This window comes from Anthonomus grandis, chromosome 11 (assembly GCF_022605725.1).
Source record: "Anthonomus grandis grandis chromosome 11, icAntGran1.3, whole genome shotgun sequence".
Classification (NCBI taxonomy): Eukaryota; Metazoa; Arthropoda; class Insecta; order Coleoptera; family Curculionidae; genus Anthonomus; species Anthonomus grandis.
This window is the reverse complement of record NC_065556.1, coordinates 3,894,111-3,914,513: the sequence shown is the minus strand read 5'-3', so window position 1 is coordinate 3,914,513 and position 20,403 is coordinate 3,894,111. Positions and strand designations below refer to the sequence as shown.

The 20,403-nt window shown below is 34.7% G+C and overlaps 2 protein-coding genes across 9 annotated transcripts in view; one reads left to right on the top strand and one right to left on the bottom strand.

Moving 5' to 3' along the window:
- LOC126742564 (calcium release-activated calcium channel protein 1-like) overlaps window positions 1–20,403 on the top strand; it is a 91,713-nt gene that overhangs the window by 69,718 nt on the left and 1,592 nt on the right. For 4 of the 8 annotated variants that reach the window (XM_050449285.1, XM_050449284.1, XM_050449287.1 and 1 more), the window contains one exon: window positions 587–12,337. In XM_050449285.1, coding sequence (XP_050305242.1) covers window positions 587–1,234 — 648 coding nt within the window. In that variant the 3' untranslated portion in view covers window positions 1,235–12,337. Of the gene's footprint in view, window positions 1–586; window positions 12,338–15,460; window positions 17,489–19,922; window positions 20,391–20,403 lie in introns of those variants that run through there. The other 4 variants (XR_007662606.1, XR_007662605.1, XM_050449288.1 and 1 more) reach the window with 4 other exon arrangements.
- The window catches only part of LOC126742562 (MORN repeat-containing protein 3-like), a 35,601-nt gene continuing 27,459 nt past the window's right edge, over window positions 12,262–20,403 (bottom strand). The window contains exon 5 of the mRNA XM_050449282.1: window positions 12,262–12,485. Coding sequence (XP_050305239.1) covers window positions 12,348–12,485 — 138 coding nt within the window. The 3' untranslated portion in view covers window positions 12,262–12,347. The remainder of the gene's footprint in view (window positions 12,486–20,403) is intronic.

The window sequence follows — 20,403 nt, the reverse complement described above, 5'->3', positions numbered from 1 at the left end:
TCCATCAGCCCCTTCAGTATTATCGTTGACTTTCCGGACACCTTGTATAATCCGGTATTTTAGACGGAGTAAGGCGTGAGAAGATGAAACTTATTATAAAAGTACATATGAAAAGAATGTAACTGCTTGATAAATATTAAACACTAAAATAGAAAAAAATTATTTTATAAATATATGTACATTATTTTACCATTACAGTATAACAACTCTAATTATCGAAGTCTAGTCTGGTCTTTAAGGGTCTCCCAAATTTGGTTTTAAGGATGACGATTCAAAAACTCCACCCTTTTGGGGGAATGAAATGAACGAACTGGGCTGGGGGAGAAAGGGTATGATGGCATATTAAAGGGTTAAAAGAAGTACGGGGGGAGGGGGGGGGTCGGGTGGTGATATCGGGCGAGGCTCTTCTTTCAGTTCGATCTTTTTGAATTATAGGGGTTCAGTTCAGATAGAGTCGTCGATACAAGGGAAAAGGGGACGAAGAAGGGAGGCGGACATTTTAAATAACGGAGGGTGGCGGTCTTATATCGACAAAATCAGCACCCTGTATACCTGGTAATGGTAATAATTCTTCTATTTTTTTCAGAGAAAGAATATGTCTGCCAACGATGAAATGTTCGGCTCTCCCCGCTATCTTTCCTGGCGAAAGATGCACCTCTCCAAAGCCAAATTGAAAGCTTCCAGCAAAACCTCAGCCTTGCTATCAGGTTTCGCGATGGTGGCAATGGTGGAACTACAGCTCAACAACGAATCTTCAATTCCTGGACCAGTTCTAGTAGTGTTCGCCGTTATAACCACCCTATTGGTTGCCGTACATATGCTAGCATTAATGATTAGCACATGTATCCTACCCAATATTGAAACAGTTTGTAGTTTGGACTCAGGAATAAACTTCGTTGATGAATCACCCCATGAAAGGCTTCACTGGTACATAGAAATAGCCTGGGCATTTTCGACTTTACTGGGTCTTTTACTGTTTTTAGCAGAAATAGCCATTATTTGTTGGCTAAAGTTTTATAACGTGAACACAACGGCTGCTTGGTCGGCTTGTGTCGTACTAGTGCCTATTTTATTTGTGTTTTTAGCGTTCGCGATACATTTTTATCGCTCACTTGTAGCGCACAAGTACGAAATAAGTATGAAAGAATTAAAACGAATAGGCGAGCAAATAGGAGACATGGCTGGTACCAAATTGTACTCGGACGAAATTCATAATAATATCCATGTAGTTTGAAGGGATTTCGTTAGAAGATTAAACATTGGCTGTGGTAAATATTGTTTTTCAGATAATAATATAAGTATGTTAATGTTCCACTACATTCTTATTATGAGCCGTATATCAGCTATATACGAAGTAGCGTTAAATATTGTAAGGTAGCGGATCTAAGCAGGATTTACCAGAAGTTGGTTTTGGCCAGAAAGTTTATAAATATTTTTGCGATATATTTAATTTTTTTTAATGAAAAATATCGCAGGACCATATAGCGTTAAGCAGGTATACTTAATGACGCGTGAAAATAAAGGATTTTAAGTTGATTTCTTTGATCTAATAATCAAGCTCAATTTACTATAATTGAAATTTGACCAGTTTACAAGTTTGTTAGAGGAAAGAACCGTAAAAAAAACTTTATATCTCACAGTAATTTTATGACCAAATCATCTTATTGTCTGTCATAAGCTATTACGTTGTAAAAATAACTACAGGAATACTTAAAAAAAAACAAATTGTCTAAAGTAAAGATCCTCTGCATGCGTATCCCGTATCCATTGAAGATATGGTTTCAATTAAATGAAGAGATTAATAACGTTGCACCGTTCGGTGCTTATTCACTTGCGTCCAAAAACTTTATCAATTTTCGTAGGTTACTGAGATATTTACCAGTAAGTGAGCTTTGACATTTTATTCTTTCTTGTTATGGTTCGACTTTTCTATTTTGGGAAACGCATTATCAACTTAATTTTTTATACCGTACATTTTTTGTCCAAAAATCTTGGTTTTCTATTATTTTTATCATGTGCATGGTAAGTCACATGTTTTTATAATATAGTGGTTTCAGCTAATAGATATGAAACGGAATTTTCCATCCACAAAATATATTTTTAAAGAAATTAACTCACTAGAAATTTAACTTTTGACTTTTGGTTTTTGACATTATGGTTTAAAAGCAGTGTAGCCTTTCTTTCCCACTGTTCTTTGAGCCGAATCATTTTTTGCTAATGCAGATCATGATTTACTTGCAGCATTCCAGGTTCGTTTCGGTGGGTGATCTTTGGTTGACTGGCATTTTTAGCCCGAGCGGGTCTCTCGCAGTCTGTGTGTCGCTTCTGGATGAGTCTTTGTCATGTAAGGGTGTGTCATTAGGGGATTGTCGACCACCTTAAGAAGCGACCGTCTGTTTAGTTTTTTGAGGTGATCTTGCAGTATCTGCATAAGTCTCTGTACGAAGTGATGACGTCTCTGTTCTTGACGAACCAAGGACGGGAGCCTAAGGCCCTGTTCTCAACAGTCTTAACTCCTGTCTGTCAGATAAAGAATTGACCTTACGTACATCTTGTAAGTCCTGAGCCTACCTCTTAGTGAAAGTCGGTTGTTGGTGTGGCGTAACGGATATAATTGGCGTTTGTTTTCGCTGCTTGTTAGTACGCATGTCATACCCAGGTAAGGTGTTGGTCGAGGCAGACGCACAGATACTTGATGTGTGTGGCTCAAGGGAGATTCACAACTTTCCACTTCAATCTCTCACGTTGATTGACCTGTAATCTCCCTTAGTTCATCCATGTCATTAGCTGGTCAAGTTGGCCCTGTAAACACGAGCGACGCTCAATTTTTTGTGCAGTCGAGGTTGTTATGGCTGCCGCTGGTAAACTGGTAGATCTGATTGGACTGGGTATCTCGGACATAGGGGTAGGGAAAAGGTTGAAGCTCGTGGAACTCCTGCTAGGATTGCGCAAGAAGTAAAAAGGAAACTGTCCTCGGTGACACGGAATGTTAGGTTCTGTAAGGGGTATACCAGTCTTATTTTGTACCATCTTATCAAATGCCTTTGTTTCTTCATTACGTTAAGGACAACTATAACTGATCTAAGGCACTTTGGAGTGTCCTCTCCGGAATTGAAATTCAAACTGTCCGGGGGGAAAGCTTGTGAGTTTTAGTAGTAGTGGCTTCTAGGTCATTTAGGATTATTTCTTCTACAATATTCTCTCTGACCGGAGATTGATGGATCTAGAACTTTTTGGGTTTGTTGCTGTTTCTCCTTGCGGAGCTTGACTGATTACCTTTGGAATGCAAAGTGACTGCAAGGGAAGACTGCGATAGAGATTCTAATCGAGTTCATCGAGCTATTTTTCCGGCAGATAGGAAGTGGGATGGCCCCAGAGGTAGTTGCAGCAAGTAGCTGGAGTGTCGGGTTTCTCCACATAATATATTGTCAAGTGACCCTGAAAGTTGCAAGTACCGTAGTACATTTCTCTTGGGCCTGGCTATAGAGCTGGCATTAGGTATGTGAGGCATTATACTTTTTTGAAATTATACCAACGGTATACTTCAAAATAATGGAATCTCTGGGATTCAAGATCCTTCTTGATAAATAATTCCACTCAGTGCCACAACACTTCGGAGAGCCACGTGTCGGCTCGTAGGCGAAGGAATGTATTGCTACCTGCCCTTGTCCAGGATGACTTGTACTTTCCCGTGGATAGTAAGGCTATAGTAGGTGAATTGTTTTGGGTATTTTAAGTGTTGCTGAAACTACAGCGACCTTTGAAGGCTTATCTGCGATACTTGGCTAGCTGGTGTAAATTCTGGCGCTTTTATGCGAAAATCTGGCCTTCCTCATCTTACATATTATTCATTAATTAAACCTGGACTGCTTAACACAAATCTACGACGTATCGCTCCACGGTATTACTTAGGATCATTCTCCGAATAATATATGTGCAATCATTTTTCGAGAGTCGTCTATCGATAACTTTAATATTCCAATTAATTAGTTCTTGGAGTGTTTCTCGTATCAGTCATTCCGCTGCAAAACCGTACTTCCTATAGTTTGGACCATTTTTGCGTATTCATAAATTTTTTGTTCAGCAAAATCTATCCATAAAAAATCGATATGTAAAAGGTCTTCCTCTGGAGCTGGTTTGTTGCTGTTTAGTGAGATGGCCTCAATAACTACATACTCATAAATTCATATACTCTTGGTGCTGCTATTGTACACATCTTGGACTAGTCACTTTGCTACTTTATATACTAACGAGTGGCTCCATAATTTAGTACTTGAGATATCGCTTTTGCGTACTTCAAGACATTTTCAATTCATTTTCAATTTTATTTAGATGCATTTGCTACTCTTTTGGCTGCAGTTACCGGATTTTCTTCCATCGCTAACAATACATTTAATTGGGTGTTTTCATCGATTTTAGAAGACCTTTGTCTTGAAACATCCCTCACGTGCCCAACTTCTCGAAATCTGCTTTCGATTTTACTAACCGTACCTTGGTTAATAGGTGGCAAATCTGGATAATTCAGCCTGAATAAGTGGACAACCTCTAGCTGAGTACGACTTCTGTCCCCATAACCAATCATCATTAAGATTTCAATCTTGTGGGATTCGGATAAATTTCAATATAAGTTAACTTATTTAACAACTGGTTGAAATTCACTTTAACAGTGACACTACAACGTCAGGAAATATCTCGATACCAATAAAATAAACAAACACGCCAAAAATTTACCAACACAAAATATTTCGAGACTTTTAATAATTTAATAGTTTTTATTTTTTTTTCGTATTTCTCCTTTAGATAATCACAAAAGTAAATAGGGCAATTTAATCAAGAAAAAGGGCTCTTTTCAATGAGAGTTTAAAAAAAGTGGCTTTCCATTTGAAAAAAAAAAGTTAATTTGGACCCCCCGTGTAGGTGAAAAAATACAAAAACTTGAAATGTGAAAAAAATAAACAAAAATCGACGGGTCTCAGGAATTTTTCAAGATAATTTATTCCAGTTAAAGTCACCACACTGTATATGATAACAATGACTATTTTTGACAAAATACTTCTGCGCTTATCTGCTTGCTACTGCCCAATGTCAGCAACTGTGACTATGTGGAAGTTTTCTATAAAAAATAACTTAAAACTTGAATATTTTGGTTTGATTTTCTATACGTCATAATAATAATCTGTGCCAGACAATAAGGTTATTTATTTATTAACTACTTACTTTTACCCTCTTGAACCATACCTACCATACATTTTTATTCAAGATCTGAATTTTTTACTATAATTAATTTTAATGTTTTCCCCTTGTATGTAAGCGTCTAGTCTTTCTTTTTTTAAGTATACTTATATTATAAATGACAAAAAAATAGTTACAGGTAGTACTAATACAATTTAGTTTATTTTGTTTAGATTTTTAATAAACCCATGGCAATGCACTTGATGGAAATTAGTTAATTTGGAGTGTTGCCAAAGTTTTAAGGTCAAGATTTATGAGACGGTATGCGTCTGCTTAGTTTAAAAATACTACTTCATTCACATCAAATAGAAAGAGAAATTGTGTAATACATAGCTGTAATACTATAGGTCACAATTGTAGGTCTGTTTATATTATTTTTATATTTCCTATTTCACTTTTGTTTCTAATTGATATACCAATGGCAAATAATAATTATTCACAATTTCATAGATGTATAACGAAAGGGAGACAATATTTGTAAAGTGTACTTAAAACATTAGGTTTTAACAGGCACAGGTGGCTAGTGTTCCATTGTATAATATATTCCTGTTCAATCAAAGTATTTTGGGACAAGTCGGTAGTTCCCCTAGCCATAAACTTAGAATGTTTGATATTTCCTGGATTCTTAATTTATCATATAACTAGAATTTTCATGTCAAGCTTTAAAAAATTAGTGTTATAAATCTGATTGCTGTGATATCATAATTAAAAAAAAACTACTTATTACTTATATTACGTACTATACTGTTACTTACACTTTTTTAAAACTATTGTGGTCAATTATAAGATTTTAAGGGTTTTAATCACCGCGTTTTTACGATGTTTTAAGTCTTCCTTTACCATTATGAGAAGTCCTTTTATCAACACGTCCCATATTAATGATGGGAGTAAGCCAACCTTCGGGGCCGATATCCCTGTTTCAGCCGAGTTTCTCCTTTCGAAATTTCCATTTCAGTCCTACCTTAAGAATATTTTTGTCTTGAAGCCTATCTATATCAATCCACCACTGTCCTAACTGTCTCTTCTAGTCTGAAGTGTTTCACTTGTAATTGACTAAATAATTCACAAATTAAAAGTGGTGTGTCGTAAAAGGCATCAAATTAGTTCAGTAAAGTTCCATCCTTAATGTGTCTTACTTGTGTTTACCGAATGTCTTCTATTTAAAAGATATAGTACTTGTTGGTTTGAACGATTTATCCTGAATGTATTTTTTCAGGATTTGTGTGTGTATTTTGTCAAATGTCAGAAGTTTTTTCCTAATGCTTTATATTAAGGAGAGCCGCAGTGCGAGGATTTCTCCTAATTTAGGGATCTCATGATGCAGATACTTACTTACTAAGAATGTATTACATGTACTTTGTATTGGAAGGATTGTGTTCCAGTTTTTTAGTATTGGCACAATGAGTACTTCAATCCTCTTGACATATGCTCTAGGTATAAGTGCTTTTTGATTTTAATTATCTTTAGTGAAAACTCATGTTTATTTAAACGACTTAGGACTTTAACGTTTATAACTTGGTGTATCGAGAATATCTCTAGTATACTTCTATATTCTTCCATCTTTCAAAAGCCTTTTTTTTTAATATGTCTACATTTAACGTCCAACCTTCAACACCTTACAAAACAGTGGAGATAACGTCCCAATTAACCAATCGCCAACATAGATTGAGTAGTATAGCGAGACTGTGTTGAAGCAGATTGGAACTCTTATAATAGAATGTCAGTCCGGTATAATTTTCCGAGTTAACCCCAAAAATCTACTTACGTTCTTCTCAAAACGACGAAAAATATCAGTGATCCACTTCTTTGTAATTTTTTAAAACCTCAATATATAATACAACGTTAGTTTATGATAAACAATGCCATTAGATATAAACGCACATCGTACACAACTAAGATGTAAACTAAGTTCTCTGCTACACAAATGTTGAATACTTAAATATTATTGGCTGATGTCATTGCTGTATCGGATGTTATTGACTGGCAGTCAGCTTTATATCCTTCGTGTCGACCTTCAAAGCCTTCGAGATTATTTGTTTAAAGTGTGCGTTAAACAATGCCCGTGACAGTACACACCTTTGTCTTACTCCCCGTTTGATTTATACAAGGTTTGATTGCAGTTCTTCAAGTGAAACTGTTATAATATAATTTTGATATAATTGAAACATCTCGGTACTCGAGGTTCCTAGTGTTCAAAACGTCAATCCTTCGATTGTGACGTACTTTGTTCAATGTTTTATTGCAATCAATAGAGCAGGCATACGCATCTTGATTTACATCCAAGCATCTGTGAATCAAAATGTTAAAAGAGAAAAGGCCTTCACGAGTGTCCAAACCATTGCGAAACCCACAGTGTTTCTTCAATGTCCACATTTCATTTGTTAATATCTTAAAACATGGGATATTAAGCTTACAGTGCACACTTGCGCATTGCATAAAGGCAGATCTTAACCAGTCTGTAAGTATGTTTCCAGCTTCTTAAACGCCTTCCAGTATTTATTTATTCCGTCGTAAAGTGCTCGCCAGGTATACAGTCTTCTTTTAAGAAGCTTATAAAATGTATTAGTGACCATTATTTTCTGGCAGAACATCATTTCCTAGCCCTAAAGTTCGAAGTTTCTTATAATCGGTTCGACCAATTTTGGCAATGAAAAGTGCCACAAAACTATATCTCTCGATTTTATTAGTCAAAGCTTCGTTAATAAATTAGTAAAACGTCTCAAGTGACTCTTCTGTCCCTGCCGATGTTGAAGCATAGACTTGAATCAAGTTAAGTTTTCCTTGAAATGTTCTTAATTATAGAATCAAAACTCGTGTCGATTAACTAATGCAGTGGAAGCGTTCACTTCTTAGTTACATCTCACGCATTAGTTAATCGTTTAGCTTCGAGCTTCGGCCATAAGTGTGGGAGGTAGTTTTATGACGGCTTTGTTGGATATTGTTGGGCTGCCTCCTAGTTATAACTAGGAGGAATAAATATGCCATAGTATTTTTAAAGTTTACGTTTTAGCAGAGGAATAAAATATTTTCGTACCTAGTGCGACTATTTTGTTGTTCCATATTTTTTTAAATTTCGTGGCATCCTAAAATTTTTATACCAAATCAAATTTTTTAACTAATGTTGTGAATTATGTAAAAAACAACAATGTTTTTAATTTTTATTACCGAACCATTGTACCAAAATAAAACATCGTAATATCATCAGTGTAATTCGCAAAGTGCGTAACTCCATTTAGCAAAATTTTACAGGAGAGCTAAAAAACTGATTAATGTGGGTACTACTAACATAGGTTAAAAGGAAATTTGTTTAAATGAGTGTTAGTTAAGTTAGGTGAAGTAAAAGAATAATATTTGGTATTGAGGCTTAAATACTACATTTTTTATAAATATAATGGAGATACGCAGTTTGTGAACTAATTTTTTGATAAAAAATAGGAGATACGGTTTTTTTTTCTAGAAATAAATAGTCTTTATTTTCTTCCTCTACATAAAATAAAAATTCATACAGGTTGTCTTTCTTGTTCACAACACAACAAACAACTCTAAACTTACTGGTCAAGTCGCAAGTTATTAGGTTACAAAAATTAAGGTACCAGGGACTGACCTAAAAATAATTAACCGTAAATAACTAAAAAAATAAGATCAAATTCTTAAAAAAACGTGAAATTAGATGCTTATAAAATGTACAGGATTCTACTTATTATAAGGTAATTGATCGTAAAATGCATGGTAGTCATGAGGTAAACTTTTTTTTCTTTTTTTCTTTATGGGGAGTCTGGTTCTGTACAATGGTGGCAAGGTATCGAAGTCTACACATTTCAGGTTTGCAGGCAATCTGACTGGAAAAGTTTTCCATTGCAATTCTGAATGTCTTAATTTAAAAAACATGTTTTCTCTAGTGTACTTAATTGCTTTTCAGTCAACTACTTGAGGATCTCCTACTCTTTTTCCAGGTCGTATGGATGCAATAAAACTTATCTTTCCCTTCTACGTTCTTAAAGTAATCATGTGACAAATATTATAAGCACTTTTCAAACATGCTTTTTGGCAAATCGCAACGTAATCAGCTGGTACGTTAATTCTGGACTTTCTAATCATCCTCTCTACAGTTGAATGCATGCTGTCCGCCTCCATCTGACTGTGACCCTTCTGTAGGTATTTTTGTATTATGGTTAGGTCTTTTTCAATTGCCAAGTTAAAAACCGATTTTGCCACAGAAATTTTTGATTATTGAGCATCTTTTCAGTTTCTGCAGCATAATTCACGAGGTCATCAGGGTCAATGTTCGCTTGTTCGCTGTCAATAGCTTGGTTATTAAGCATCACTTCAGTTTCTGCAGCATAATTCACCAGGTCATCAGGGCAAATGTTTGTCTGCCCACTGTCAATTTGAATTATAATAACTTCATCATCATTATTACTCTGAGCGGTAGATGAATAAGGAGGTATAATAACTGTATCTTCATAAGAGGGTGCCAGCTGAGTTATCACTTTCTTCTCACATTCAAAAATAGAAACGTTTTTATTCATATCGTTTTTTGAATTATACATATAGAAGGAGCATCAGGTTTAATAATATTTGTATCCCCAGAAGAAGTGAAAAAATTTGAATCTTGCTTCTCACTTTCGGGAATTGAATTTGTCTCAGTTACTAACTTTGTCGATCCTTGTAAAAGGTTCATAATTGTGTCTATCCTTTTAGCCATTTCTGTAAAAGAAATAAAACGTGTATTATTTTGATTTCAACTACTCTAATAGAAAAAAACCAATAATCAGTTATTTATACACGCTTAGACGTTGTCATTAAAATGTATCGCTTATAACTTAATGCAATTGATTTGAATCAAGATATTAACAGTTTTTTTAAATAATTTTTAATTCCAATAAAAAGCATTTATTTCATTGTAAGCAAAAAAATTTATACATTATTTTTAATGAGAATTAATTATCAATACAAATTTTACTGGTTACTGACCTAAATAGTTAACTATTTACATTGTAAAGTAATAATTTTTACTGTAGAAACATTCGTAACTCCTCTTGGAATTATTTATCCTTTTTGACGCAAAATGCGTATCTCCTCAGAAAAACAAATAACTGTTTAAAGCAGGTATTTCTAAAATATTGCAAAAAAGGCATACAAAATAATTAATTATAGACTTACCCCTCTCAATATTGTCTAAGAAACGCACAAACTTTAAGCAAAAATGCAAAGATTACAGAAGTAAACCAACGAACACTCATTTATCCACATGTCAAACAATGGCACTGGCTGGAGATACGTATTTTGCCCGTCAACAATTTCAAGCGCGGAGATTTTCAGCAACTTTCTGTACCAGCTTCTGTTCGAAAACAGTTAATGTTCCGGACATAGGCATTTTTCAGACAATAGATCTGATATTCTAGCATTAGATGGCGCAATAATCCATATATTTTAATAAAAATGGAGTTACTCACTTTGCGAATTACACTGACGATATAATATAACGAATTCTTGGTGTAGTAGCCGTTTTGGTGAATGACTTCTGTACACCGTAGCCGCATGTCATTAATCTTTGAATACTGATGTTTTGTCGATTAAGAGTATGAGTTTTACATATTATTTTGTTATTAACGCAATACCACATGTTCTCACGTCCAAATAAATGAAATTTTGATTCGTCACCAAAAACGACCCAATAATACAAAGCAATGATGTTACCCCTGACAATAGTTAACGCATGGGTTTGAAGGATTAACACTTTTGAAAGTAACGTCGCTTTCTTACGATAAGTATTTATTTTTAATCTCGCTATCAACCTGTTGCCATTTATTGCCAAATTTTCAATCCCGGACCGATAAAAGTCGATTTTTGAGTAAAATATTTCTACATTTTTGTATATTATCTAAATTTTTCACCGCTAAGAACATCTACGGATGGGAATAAATGGCAATCCGAGAATGCGACGTCGGGCGAGTATGGTGGGTGAGGCAGTACTTCCCATATCATTCATTAATTTTTCCAATGTCAATGTGTGCCTTGTATTATCGTATTACAGAATGACGCCCTTTCTGTTCACTGAATATTTTTCGAATAAAGATTAGTTTACTCTATCCAATAACTCACGATAAATGTCGACATTAATAGTTTGTCCAGGTCTCAGCACTTCAAAATGAAATTTTTCAAATTTACCAAACGTAAACTTCTCCTTGCGGCACTTTTTGGTAATTCATTTTGAGAGTCACTGCCTTTTGCATGTTGGATTATCATATAAGACCAATTTTTCGTCTCAATAGTAATAAACGATTAAAAACGTGCCGTTGATGCAATCTGCTGTAAAAGTTCTTTTACAAGGTGTTTGAAAATTCCTCGATTGTTTGACCTGAATCTGACAAATGACAATCAAACATCGACATGCACAGAAATTACATTACTCTGCGGTCCCTCTATTAATTTTGAAGTATGAATTTTAACAAATTGAACTGAACGAATGATTTATTTTGTCTCCACTTTAGTTATATCTCTATGTACTTATAATGCTTGAAGTAAAATATACTAACGAGCTAAAAAAAAAATAAAATATTGCCTCTTTCAAAAGTTAAAATCTTCTTAAACCCACATGTTCTACTAATATCGACAGAAATGACAGAATCTCACGACCTCTCACTTAAATGTTAACTAAAGTTAATTTTATTATTATTATATAATCTACTATTAAAAGTTGCAGACTTATTACTATGCAACAATATTTACTCTTATTTATTAAAAAAATAGACATTAGTGCGTAAAATCCTCGTAGCAAATAATTGTTCCTGCGATGGTGTATAAATTATGCTAAATATCATATTTTAGTTAATATTGATCTGAAGTTTAATCCAAATGTATTTAGCCGAATTTATAGCACCGTGTTTTAAAAAAGCCTTACTAATAAGGGCTAATTAGTTTATATTAATAGCAATAATATTCAAGGTAAAGGCGGAAAAAAACTTATTTTTGTACTTAGATTTTTATATTACATACTTGATTAATTTATATTTAATATCCAGTAACTGTGATTTTACACTCCCATTTTATTGTTTCGTTACAATTTTTAGGTATATAGGTTAATATATTATTTTTTATTTCATCAGTTGTTTCTATCCCACAACTTGAGAATCCTCTGATCCAGTCATATTATCATACGTAAAAAAACCATCGTCACATAGGTCGAGAAATCCGATTAAGGCACGACTTTTAGCCATAGTCCAAACTTGTTCTTTTAGCTTTAGTGTTACCTAGAAAAAAATATCTATGGTTTTATTGTTTAAATGGCAAAATATTCGTATACAGGTTGGCGAATAGAAGACTACACATACGCATTATAACTGGCAACACCGCTTGTCGCTTACTTTCTGGTTGATAAGCGGGCGGCGGATTCCGATCGTCTGATTTGCTATTTTCGGCAGGCACAATCAGCAGGCCTCATTTTGCTGTGTGATTGCATACTGCACCGTTAAGTCTTAAAGCGCTATTTTAATTTTTTTAAATATTTATCATTATAGCTGTTTATACCTCTTCCGAAAAAGCTTAAGTAATTAAATTGTTTTATGAAGACAATTCGGCAGTACAATGCAGCGATTTATTGCTTGTTCTAAAACTATTTTAAATGTCGTGTCAAATTTTGAGACATCTTTTTGCCTCTAAGAATGTAGAAATGGTCACGTCAAAGGTCAACCACCTATTGAAAGGTTCCAGGACATAGAACGGCGGGAAGAAATCGTGTGTACCTAGTGCTTTAGTTTTGGATTCAACCTGATCGAACATGAGTATTGGAACTGGGTATGCACCATAAAACTGTGACGAGTATTTGGAAAAAACATAGATACAAATGTTTTAAATATTCCAAAACTCGGGAGATGTTTCCTGAAGACCAGTGGCGAAGAATGGCATTTTATGAAACCATGATGAAAAAGGCAAATGAAAATATTTAGTTTTCAAATGAGTCGTCTTTTCCATTACATGGTTAACACAATCCTTCAATTGTTTGTTACTGGTCTCAGGAAAACGAGCACAGAAGTTTTCAGTTCCATACTCAGTACCCTCAAAAGCTGAACTTTTGGGCGAGTATATTACCGGAACATTTTTCATTGATAGTCTGTCGAAAAATACTTTGAGTTATTTATTACAAAACCAAGTTCTTCCTGCCGTTCAACTTCTTCCTGATAGACCTGGGATCAGTCTATTCTCAACAAGATGGCTGTCCTGCTCATAATGCGGTTAGAGTAAAAGAATTTTTAACAAATATTTTTTCTAACCGCCTTATTAGTGAGACTGGCAATATTAAATGGCCTCCAAGATCTCCCGATTTGTCACCAAATGACTTTTATTTGTGGGGTTATCTTAAAGAGACTATCTATAAACATTATAATAGGAGACCAACGAATTTAGAGCAGTTGAGAAACAAAATTGTTGAGTCTGCCAATTCCATTTTACCTCAAACTCTTTTGAAAGTAAGAAACAGCTTTTACGATAGGCTAACCTTTTGTTTAGCTAAAGAAGGAGGTCTTTTTAGCCTTTTATTTAAAGACTGTGGTATGTTGGTATCTGAGATTAAATTATTAAAAGTGGTTTTGATCGGTTGAGAAATGATAGCAATCAGTTCTTCAATTTGTCTGGAAATTTGCCCGACTTTAAGCAGATTCCAAAAATATTCTTTTTAGTATTTATGTAATTGATAACTATACTCTATTTCAGAAGTGTGTAGAGCAATAAAACCTCATTAGGTATGCAAAAGTGGTACCTGGTGATCCACCAATATTTTATGCCACTACCTTAGTTGGGTATTAGTTTCAATGTAAAATTCTTTCTTTTCGTTGATTGCAGGTAGTGCCATCCGGTTTTGGGTCAATTTATGAGTTTTGCCCATTGTTACCCACTGATAAACATTGAAAACGGTTCGCCAAAGGCGTGCAACTGGGCATATTTTTTAAAGTTTTCCATAAAAGTTTTCTACTTATCAACGGAATACTGTCATCTCGGCCAAGCTCCATTAAAATTTTGTCTAGGGTGGGTATTTCCTTTTTAAAATAAAAAGAGTGAACTTTTCTTCGAATTATACATTTAGCATTTTCATCAAGGACTTTTGTAGGTCGTCCTGGCTTTTGCTTGGGAGATTCCACTTGACCTGCTACTTTTCTTTCCCGCAACAATTTGAAAATGGTGGACTTTCCAATTCCACTCATTCGAGAACATTTTTCAACAATTTCTTGCACAGTAAAACTAGGGTAATCGTGTTTTATGCAATCATGTACATTTAAAATAATAACTTATTCACTCAGCGATAGTGGAGAATTTTTAGTACATCTTTTCGTTGGACTGAATACCTCCATTTTTTAAATATTGGGATAATAATATTGTGATTACACTACAGCGTAGCAGTGACTACTAACGTTTAAAATATGATTTAAAAGTATTTATAGTCTGTATATATTACCTGACCCCATTTTTGCATGTTACAAAGCGTTAAAAGATAGGTACCTATACAAAAGGATTAAAAGTATTTATTTAGTATTTAATCTCTTTCAAAATAAAGGCATTTAATCCGTGAAAATTAAATTCATAAATATTATAAGTACCTGCGCCTATGAACTACCACGAAATGTAGCCAAACAGAACGGAATTCCCCAGTTTATTGCTCTATACACTTCTGAAATAGAGTATAATTAATTAAATGCTTTTAATTCTCTTTATGTTTCTGCTATAGTCTTTGAAAATATATCCACTCTTTTGGAAAATATGGAGATATGAAATATCAACAACAAGTTTGCAGTAAAATGCACGAATCGATTTAATTTTACTTCAAAACTGTTATCCGCCGTCCATACAGATCTTTAAACCATTGTTTTACATTCTGGAATATTTGGGGTGTCACTTTGCGACATACTGTAAACTTGCTTTTTATGTCCTTAAAAAAATCCAGAGGACTTAAGTTGTGACCAAAGGGGTTACTTAATTGCACCTAGTCGTCCAATCCAACGCCCTGGCAACGTGTGACTTACATAATGCGCACATTGTAACGAAGTTACTAAATTATTTGTAATTCTCTTATTTATCTATAGAATTACTCGGTTCTTTTTCCAACATAAATGAATAATTTTCAACATTCATATTGACAACCAAGCTTTGCCCAGTAAATTTAGGAAAGTTCTATTTTGTTAATAAACGCGCGACCTTGTTAATTATTAATTTATCATCACGTTTAATACCGCAGCACCGTTTGTGTCCGTACCACCACTACTATTAGAGTACCGCGCATGTCTGTCCTTTTTATAACGCGATGCACGGACCGGCAGTGGGCAGTTCGCTACCACTCGAGAAAACCGACCGAAGCGCCAGCAATAACCGACCACGGTGCCGTACATCGCTCCGCCGCTGTTGCCAGCATGTCCCTTTTTCCTGTTCCTGATCTCCACAGGATACACAGTTTTGCGTGCCGGACCGTTACAGGGTAACACTATGTATTCCTTAACAAAGTGCTGGGGGCTGCGTGTCGGACTGTTACGTGGTAACGCTGTGGACTCCTTAATAAAATGCAGAGGGCTACGTGTCAGACCGTTACGAGGTAGCTCCTTGCATTGGATATATCTCGTTATTCCCAACCTCACAACATTGCCATCTACTACATACATAATTAATACCGCGTCTACCGACATTTTAAACAGTGTTGGCCAAGTTTACGAGTGACCGCATTTATTTTCCATATATTAGACCGCTTACATATCCTGTGGGTGATTTACCGCTTACCATTCCGATTAATACCGACCGTTTCATGCTTTATTTTCTCTGCGCTGTATCTGATCCGTTTATTTACTGCCATAAATTACCGTACCGCTTTTACATTTTGCTTACCGACAGGGGTTCTCTTCATTGCACCCCTCCTCTTCCCGTACCGTACCGTATTGAATTTGGCCGTCTGTAAGGACTATTAAGAATTGTTCGCAGAGAGATGACATGTTAGGTTTGGGGATGAATAAATGTGATTTTGTTACAATGTTGCCTATTGTTTTACTCACACAGAAGACCTGGATTACTTTCTCCGATGTTTAAAGGCTACCCAGGCCGTGGTCCCTCATCCACATTAAACTTGAAGGTGGCGCCCGAGATAATGGTTGGATAACCAACTACAAACTTTATAAATAACCCAGAGGGGTTATTCATCAGATGCTCGAGAGGGGATTACAAAAATTAGTAAGCGCCAGTAATATCAGTGCATTAGCGAATAATATGGAGAAGCTCCATCTTGTTCGAAAATCAGTTTTTGTTCATTAAATGCAGAATCGTTTTCTATATTTGTTGGAGCTGGGTCGATGGCATTTTGTAATAAATCTAGTTACATATGGCCGGTTAAATTTCCAGGAAAAAAAGGAAACTGCATTGGAATTTCCAAAAATCCAGGCTGAGTAAAGACAATTGAGGCTATTCACTAAACCATTCAAGAAGAAACTACACTCATCCGAAAAACACACCTTCAAAAAGCAAATTACTATTAATCTTCCATGACCTGTTCTTATGTGAGTTTCGAAAACTATATAAATGACTGCATTTGTAATACTGGATGTTAGTTTCTCCTGGTTCTAATGGCATATTAACTTTCCATTATCACTAACTTTTAAAATATCACAACGTTTTAAACGCCTATAGTCTAAAGGGACACTACTTTTACTTTTAGCAGAATTTATTTCAAACAAGAGTTTAGAGTAGTCTTGAAAACAATTGTCTTTTCGTTTACTTACAATTAAGGCATGTAACTTTACAAAAAAACTCACACAAAACATCAACTGCAGTAGCCATTGAGTACAAAAATATTATAATTCCTAATATAAAATTAACTTAGTAAGTTTTGCTTTTTTTAGCGCTGTTAAGTGCGTAAGACTGACACGAAGGCAATACACCACCGCCATCAAGCCAGTTACAACGGGTCATTTTCTACATTCACCGGAATTCATTTGTGTATTTATGTTGAGTAATATTTATATTCGGGCTTCCACAAAACTCTTTGGTGTATACATACATACTTACCGATGAATGTCGACACTCACCAAGTTCGGTCTTTCACAGTACCATATACATACAATACATAACAAACTAATTATTAATACATTCGTCAATGCCATAAGGCTCTAAATCAATCAGATACTGTGTCAATTTCCGCTTAAAATGTTTTTCAATTTTACAGTGCATCCCTAAAGTTGCGGATAAATTCAATAAAAATTAAAAGGATCGATTCTGAAAAAAATACTTAGAACAAGTCGACTTTAATATTTGGTTTAGGGTTTTTCTACATGGAAATTAAATATAAAGGGTGACTCAAAAAAAAGATACGACGTCATCTATATGTTTTTTAAATGGAAAGTACCATTTTTTAATGCAGAATAAGAAATAACGCATTTTTTTACAAAGGATATGGTACAAATGAATAGTGGTTACATAAGCAATTTTGAACGAAAAATTACAATAAAATGTAAAATTAAAGAAATACCTATTTAAATTAAATGTTGGTTTTTTAGTTATTGTTGTTGTCGCCAGTGTCAAAAAGTGAATGTATTTTGGTGCAACTATTTGAAGTATGTTTACATTTGCAAGTGGTGTTTCTTCTTTTTGAGAGGTGAAAGAAGTGTCATCCTGCGTTTTATTAGGAACTGCACTTTATTACCTACTGTTATTGTATGAAGTGTGAGAAAATTAACCGAACGTGAAAGAATCGAAATCTTGTGCATGATTGGTTTCGGAGATATGTCGCTTACTCAAAAGGAGGTGGTTCAGTTGTTTAATGCAACTCATCCTGATTGGTCGCCTATTAGCCAGCAGAGTTGAAGCAAAGTTTTGTGAATTTCATGTTCAGGATACTCAAAAAGCTGATCGGGGTTCAATAACTGAAGAAGATGAGCTTAACGTTCTGTTAACGGTCCAAGATACTCCCAAAGCCACAATCACAGGCACGGCTTCTAATGTTAATTTATCGCGATCTAATGTGCATCAAGTATTGAAAAAAACAAAGTTCCACCCTTACAAAATATTCTTACTTCAAGAGCTATCGGAAGATGATTTTGATCGCCAAAATGAATTTTGTCAGCAAACGCAGCAATTATATAATAATAACAATAATTTTGTAAAACAGGCTATATTTTCTGAGGAAGCAACGTTTACTCTAAACGGTTATGTGAACAGACAGAATTCTCGATACTGGGCGATCGAAAACCCTCATTGGTTCACAGAATGCATGCATATACAACACCCTCAAAAAGTCAATGTGTGATGCGGTAAAGTGAAAGGAACAGTTTTAGGACCTTACTTTTTTGATGACATTCTCACTGATGATATTTGGACTTTCTTCAAAATGATCTTATCCCCGCTCTGATAACTTTGTATCCGGATTTGGAAGAACCCGACATGCACCAACGTAAGCTTTTTTTTCAGCAAGATAGAGGCCACCCAGATTGCCAGATTTAACTCCCCTTGATTACTTTTTATGGGGATACTTAAAAAGTAAAGTGCCATAAAGGGTATAACTTGCCACGTTATAAAATGGATCGACTGTGCGATAAGACTTCATCCTAATCAACAGATGTAATACGGTTCAAATGCTTAACTCAATTCTTAACAGAGGTTTGATTGAATATAATAATTTGCCTACAAATATTAAAAACTGTGACAATCTTAATCGGTTTAAAGGGCTCTTGAGAAAAAGTTTATCTAATTAGTGAGTATAGTAAATTTTTTAGGGTTTTATGTGATATTCTTTTTTAATTTTATGTAAATATTATAATAAGTATCATTTATTGTTATTCGACTTGCTCCACCTTTAGGCTGTGACCTGATGACTTATGATGGCGGGGTATTTCTGGGAAACCGGAGGCGGTGATTGTTCATGGATTACTGGGACACTGGGACGACATCTGATGTCTACCAGGAAACCGAGATGCCCTGTTTAGCATGGGTCGACCTAGAAAACATGGGTCGTGACATGCTCGAAAAATAAATACGAGCCGACCTTGTGGTGCAACATCAGCAGTAACATCGATTATTGATATTTCGAAAATGAAGTGGAACGCAACGAATAACAATTTGATTGTATAATGTATTTTTAGACAATATCATATTTTATTTTAAGTATTATTATTAAGTGTATGTCACTAAATTTTTAAATCGCCTTGGTTATTATCAGGTTATTAACGGTGCTCAATTCGAACATTTAATTAAGATAGGTATTTCTTTAGTTTTCCATTTTATCATCATTTCTCGTTCAAAATTGCTTATGCAACCACTATTCATTTGTATTTCTGATTCTGCATTAAAAAATGGTGGATTCCATTTAAGACATATTGATGACGTCATATCTTTTTTTTTGAGTCACTCTGTATGTTTAATTTTCACTTAGAACAACCCTAAACCAAATATTAAAATCGACGGGTTCGGGCATTTTTTTCAGAAACGGTCCATGACATTTTTATTGAATATATCCGCTACTCTACGGAAGCACTGTATATATTATGGTTAATGTTGTAAATTGGACGTTAACGATATTTACGGGATATTATACTTGGGCAAATAATATTATTATTCATTGGGCAATATCGTTATTAAACGGAAAATGTCGAAAATGCATGCCCAACGCTTTTGGACAATGTTGAAAATATACTTAATTTATAATTTTTCGTCAACGTCCTTTACAGATCTTAAAGAAAAATGAAGACAAGCACGAAGAAAAAGCATTCGATCAAATTAGACATGAAGACTGTGATGAAACCGCTGTTTTCCCGATTCTTGAAAAGTTCATCTATGATTTGTACAACTTTCCGTTGTTGAGATGCGTAAATGATGCGCGATTCGCCTTATTTTTAAAAACCTAAAAGGTCAAGGATTTGGATGAACCTTTCCAGAAAAAAAAATTACAGGATTTTGACTCATCCACTTTACCTCCTAGCCAGGCTGAATTAACGCAGCATTTATTGAGGACCAAATATATTGCTACAATATGGAAAAATGCTCATAAGAAAATTCCATCATATTTACTACCTGAAAATTGCGGATGGATATTAGTAGATTGGAAATTATCAATTTAAATGTTTCGGCGGGCCATAGCTGCCTAGTATAATACAAGATATTATCGATACTGGAACAAACGAAGGTAATATATTTTTCCACGGAACATAT